The 6273-nt window shown below is 30.8% G+C and overlaps 1 protein-coding gene across 1 annotated transcript; it reads left to right on the top strand.

The window, feature by feature from the left end:
• The first annotated feature begins 1357 nt into the window (after positions 1-1357).
• Positions 1358-5770, top strand: LOC114278124 (uncharacterized). Its single transcript, XM_028220130.2, has 9 exons — positions 1358-1768; positions 1875-1898; positions 2409-2444; positions 2893-3222; positions 3318-3347; positions 3563-3607; positions 4278-4607; positions 4733-4774; positions 5467-5770. Exons 1-9 carry the CDS (start codon positions 1408-1410, stop codon positions 5613-5615), a joined length of 1347 nt encoding a protein of 448 aa, XP_028075931.2. The 5' UTR covers positions 1358-1407; the 3' UTR covers positions 5616-5770.
• Positions 5771-6273: the final 503 nt, after the last annotated feature.

Here is a 6273-nt window from a genome sequence, read left to right as displayed (position 1 = left end):
TCTCTATAAACAATGCCTCAAGGATGTTTTGGCCCACAAGAAGGGCTTATTATATCCCAATATAGAATAGATTTTAGAGAATAAATAAACCAACAAATAAATAAAACTAAAGTAATGAAGCTTGTGCAGCTTCTATCTTCATGTGGAGACTTGAATTATTTGGGTCTTACCTAATTCTTTGGGAATGAATAGGGGATCTCAAGAAATGGCCTAACACAATATATAAATATTTGTACGTGTAATAAACTGGTTATAATATTTCTCAAAAAATAAAAAGATTAAAGTTTCACAATATTTTATTGTTGTTTACGGATAAGGTTCAACAAGACAACTATTATTTAAAATTTTCAATTAAATTATGTGTACAAAGTAAGAAAATAATTACCTATTGCAAAACTGATAAAAAGTTGGAGTCTGCAGCTTTTTCCTTCCTATCAATTACCAATTGCAAGAGTAACTCAAGTAGAGAATGGGTTAAAATCGTTTCTTCTAAATATATATTCCTTTCAATGGTATAAACTCTTAAAAAATAAATATTTGTGAATGAATATGTAATAAAAAAATTACAAAACTGTATTTGTTTTAATACTTTTTAAAAATACTTAATCTAGATACACTTAAAAAATAATTAAAAAATTAATAAATAAATAAAAAAAGTGGAAAACAAAAAATTCAAAAATTGTTTTGAAAAACTCAAAACCAAACAGAGTGATATTAACCTCTTTTTCTTTTTTAGGAAAAAAAGTACATAAAATACATGTAATATTGACCTTTAAAAAAGAAGAAAGCCAATTTTATTTCAAATTTTTACAATTTTGATAACCAGTGATGGGGATAGTTGGAGGCTTTTTGTCTCTTTCTTCTGAAAGTGTTGGTCAGAGGAATTGCAGCCCAGCCCATCTCCTCATATGGGTAGATGATCCAACCAACATTGAAAGCTCGGCTTTTTGACTGTGTATTTCGGCCCGTGTGTCACCCTAGTATATATTTTAAGCTGGTAAATCCTATCTAAAAATTAAAAAAGAAAAAAGCTGATAAATAAATATTCCGTTTTAACGTTTAAAATTATGATATGAATTTTAGGTTGAGAGGATAACAATAATTTACTTAAATTTAGATAAACATTGATAGTTAGTTTAAATTTGAAAAGAGATATTGTAGGGATATCAACCCAAAATCAAAATAAAAATCTACTTGATAAAGTTCAACAAGACACAGAATCAAAATAAAAATCTACTTAAAAGATGAGATAGAGTTGAACAGGATAGTTAGTTAAAATTTAAAAATTTTGAAAAGAGATATTGTAGGGATATCAACCCGAACCAAAATAAAAACAAATCAAAGCTCCTTGTGATCTAAAATCAATTGTCATAGCCATTAGTGATTTTGCTTCTCTCCCTTAGAAGAATGGCAACAACAGTGAAACTAATGCTTGTGACATGCATTTTGGCTACGTGGGCAGTGTTGGCTGTCAACAGTACAATGCAACCGATGCAGTCCCCGGCTCCTGCGCCGAGCGTGGACTGCACTGATCTCATGTACGACATGTTTTCCTGTCTGTCATATTTGACAGTCGGAAACAACGATACAAAGCCCGGGGACTCGTGTTGCGCTGGACTTAAGACGGTGATCGACACCGATGCAGATTGCTTATGTAAAGGCCTAAAAGCCAGTTCTGGTTTGGGTTTTAATATTAATTTCAAAAAGGCCAAGGCCATACCTTCTGTTTGTAACATCCCTACTCCACCGTCACTGACCAGCTGTGACTGTGAGTGATCCAACCTATCTCTCTCTACTACACACGTAAATATATTTTGTTTTTATTTATTTATTTTTATAATGATGTGTTATTGAATTTTCTATTTTGTATGCAGCTTCCTCTTCTGATGCTTCTCCTGGTATGTGGTTTTTTTTAATGTTTTTTTTTTGGTCCCCTTCTCCGGATACCTTTCACAATTACAATATATGGAGTTATGTTTATGCTGTTATTTATTTATCTTTTTAATGGGATTGTTTAGGTTGGATTTAAATCTTTGATTTGTGGAGAGTTTTGAAGAACAAAAAAAGATATGTGAACGAAATGAAAATATATATATATATATATATTTATTTTATTTTTTTGAAGATAAAAAATACAGATACATAGGAACTAATGAAACTTTTTGACACCCTATTTATCTCCTAGTGAAATTTGACCTCCCAATCTCTCACGTGAGAGTGTTAGATAGGGTTTTTTTTTTTTTTTTAAATTGAAATAGAATAAAAAATATTCATTCTCTTGAAAGTATATCTATAAGCAAAGTGTTGTTAATGGAAATTAATTCTCTGTTCTCATAGGAGTAAAGTGAAATTTTTTAATTTTATTTTTTCGTAATGATGGGAAATTGTATTTTCTATTTTATATGCAGCCCCCTCTCCTCCCTCTACTCCAAGTACTCCTCCTGGTATGTATTTTTTTTTCTTCAAAAATTATGATTCAATAGTAACTGGTGTTTTAAACCTTTGTGTATAGTGTATTTCTAATAGTGTATTGTACAATATTATAATTATCATATTTTGTTGAAATATGTAAATTAAATTCATTTGATATATAATTACAATGTACTAATTTGAAAAATAAATTTTACACTTTACTGTCATTATGAAATTATGTCAATTATTCTATTTTAAATATAAATTTTACACTTTACTGTCATTATAAAATTATGTCAATTATTCTGTTTTATTTGTTATGATATGTCACTGTTGTATTAATCTAATACAATACAATGATTTCCCAAAAAAACCATTACATGATAAACAATATGTATGCTTCTCTCATATCACTTTGTAAACCCACATTTAAAATTATTTATAAATTCTGTATGATTGTTTTCATTGTGCTTGATGTAGCTAATCCTCCTCCAAGCATCCCTCCACCAGAAACAACTCCATCACCTCCAACAATAGAGCCAGGTGCTCCGGCACCCAGCGTGGATTGCAGTGATCTGATATACGACATGATAGACTGTCTGGCATATTTGACAGTAGGAAACAACGATACGAAGCCAGGAGACTTGTGTTGCACTGGACTTAAGACGGTGCTCGACACCGATGCAGATTGCTTATGTAAAGGCCTAGAAAGCAGTGCTAGTTTGGGTTTTAATATTGATTTCAAAAAGGCCAAGGCCATACCTTCTGTTTGTAATATCCCAACTCCACCTTCACTGACCAGCTGTGACCGTGAGTGATCGAACCTATCTCTCTCAATTCAAATTTTGTTTGAAGACTATATTTTTCATAATGATGTGTTATTGGATTTTCTGTTTTGTATGCAGTTGCCTCTTCTGGTTCTCCACCTCCTGCTGGTATGTGTTTCTAATTTTTCTGTCGTTTTGAATTCATTGATTCAAAAGTTTGAGTAGCGATTTAAAAACCTCCTTTGCATTGCGATGATTTGTTTGGTCATTGTCTTGAGAATTGCGAGTAAATGTACACATACATATAGTTTTTTTTTTTTATAATTTTTTTTTTATTTATTATAATGATGATGGGTTATTGGATTTTCTATTTTTATATGCAGTCCCCTCTCCTCCTTCTGCTCCCAGTACTCCCCCTGTTTCGCCTGGTATGTATCTTTTTATTTTGTTTAAAATTAATTAATTCTATGGTGATTCAAAATCCTTCAATCTTTTGAATAGTTTTTCTAGTTACTTCAATAAAAATCTATGTGTTACTTAGGCTAATTTGAAGGGTGATCCCTACCACATTAAAAATAAAATTACATAGATTTTCTGTTTTAGTAAATTTATGATTATGATTCACTGGTGTTGTCATATTTTGTTGAATTGTTTTATATATCCCAAAAATAATAATGCATAATTGAAATATGTGAATAAGATTTATTTGGTATATAACTCTAGAATTATTATAGTTTGTTTATTATGTGATATGTTACTATTCTGTTAATCTAAATAGTATCATATCGGTTACCTCATACTAATACAATGATTTTAACAAAAACATTACATAATAAACAACATGTGATTAGCAATGAATTGGAAGCCTAATTATGCTAGTCTCATCACATTGTAACTTGCATTTTGAATTGGAATTTCATAAATAAATAGATCACACAGTACCACAACTCATTATTTTCTATGCAAATGGACATACCCTTGATTGATATTCAACTTTTATATAATTTTGAATTGCACATTAAATTTTCTTAGTATTTATAAATTCTGTGTATTTAGCACTTCATTCAACTCATGATTGTTTTCATTGTGTCGATGTAGCTACTCCTCCACCAATCAGCCCTCCACCAAAAACATCCCCACCTCCTCCAACAACAGAGCCAGGGGCTCCGGCACCCAGCGTGGATTGTACCACTCTGATATACGGCATGTCTGATTGTCTGACATATTTGACAGTTGGAAGTAATGAAACAAAGCCGGAAGACACGTGTTGCACTGGACTTAAGACGGTGTTAGACACCGATGCAGATTGCTTATGTGAAGGCCTAAAGAGCAGTGCTAGTTTGGGTTTTAACATTGATTTCAAAAAGGCTAAGGCCATACCTTCTGTTTGTAAGATCCCCACTCCACCATCACTGACCAGCTGTGATCGTGAGTGATCGAACCTATCTCTCTCTACACAAAAATAAATATATATATATATATATTTAATTTCAAATTTTGTGTACTCTATTTTTCATAATGATGTGTTATTGGATTTTCTGTTTTGTATGCAGTCACCTCTTCTCCCTCAACTCCTGGTGCTCCTTCTCCTCCTGGTATGTGTTTTTGTTTTGAATAGTCTTCTAGATCCTTAAAATAGTAAGCGCAAAAATAAATAAATAAATAAAATAAATAATCAATGTATTGTTACTCTCTCCCTTCTAAAAAAAAAAAATGTGTTGCTACTCAGATTAATTTTAGTGGTGGGTAAATTGCAGATTAGGATTCACTGGTGTTTTGTGTATTATGGTTTTAATATTGTATTGTATAATATTATAAGGATGACATTATTCTATCATATTTTGTTCACTTATGTTGCATATTCAAAAAAATTACCCAGAATTAAAATATACGTATAAGATTTATTCTTTGTATAACCCTCAATCACTAACTTTAAATTTACATTCTACACTTTATTTTCCTTATAAAATTATGCCTATAATTTATTATTTTGTGATAAATGTCACTATTGTACTGATCTAATAGCCTCATATCAGTTATCTCATACCAATGCAACAATGTCAACAAAAACATTACATGATAAACAACCGTGATTAGCAATAAATTGGAAGCCTAATTATGTTCGTCTCAAATCACTTAAATAATATAATTAGAGAAAATTTTATATCTTGAAACTTATATGTTAAATACATATTAAATTTTCTTAGTATTTATGAACTCGGTGTATTTGGCATTATTCTTAGTTCCTTCATCTGAACTTATGATTGTTTTCATTATGATGATGCAGTCGCCAAGGTTCCACCACCCGCCACTAGCCAAGGAGGAAAAGTTAGTGACGCTCCGGCACCATCCCCTGTTACCAACTCTGGAGCTTATGCCATGACTTATTCCCGTTTTAGTATGGTGGTTGTTCCATTCCTGTATATCTTAGCATAAACTAGGAAGAACATATGATTGCGACATGTTATGTAGTTTTTAGCATGCTTTCTCTCTTAGTACTTAATTAGGATTTATTTATCAGTTTTGTGTTTGTTGCAAATTTGACATTATGTTTTTGTTTAGTTGGTACGTAGTGATATTTGTTTTCAACATATGAGCCGTTTCTGAGTTTGTAGGGTAAAACTCTACTTGGTTTGTTGTAAGGTTATATATGCCCAACAAACCAAGTACATTACATGTTCAATTTTTTTCAACATTTGTTAAATTTGGAGTTCTATCAGGATTGTTAAAAGGCTTAATCAAGTTTCCAGACTAGGACTTGAATGACATAGAAATGTAGTTTACTTAAGTAACGCTGAATTTAAATGAATGTGATAAAATGAAAATATTATAATTATCAGATCGAATCAATTTTTTTATAAATGTCTTAATAAAATAAATAATTGAGACAATTGAAACAGGACATTACAATCAAATTTGAATTTGAGAGAAACATAAAACTTTTGTAAACTTCCTCCCTCCCTTACCTCTAAATTTTTTGTGGTCAAATTAAGAGACATAGAGGTGTTTTGGAAAGTGATTTATAAATTGATTTTTTGACTTATTACGAAAAAATATACAAATAAATCAATCAACTAATAAGTTAGATCCCAAA

Source organism: Camellia sinensis, chromosome 3 (genome assembly GCF_055761805.1).
Source record: "Camellia sinensis isolate YWXY chromosome 3, ASM5576180v1, whole genome shotgun sequence".
Classification (NCBI taxonomy): domain Eukaryota; kingdom Viridiplantae; phylum Streptophyta; class Magnoliopsida; order Ericales; family Theaceae; genus Camellia; species Camellia sinensis.
Note: the sequence above shows the minus strand (reverse complement) of the source record. Positions and strands in the feature narration are given on the sequence as shown.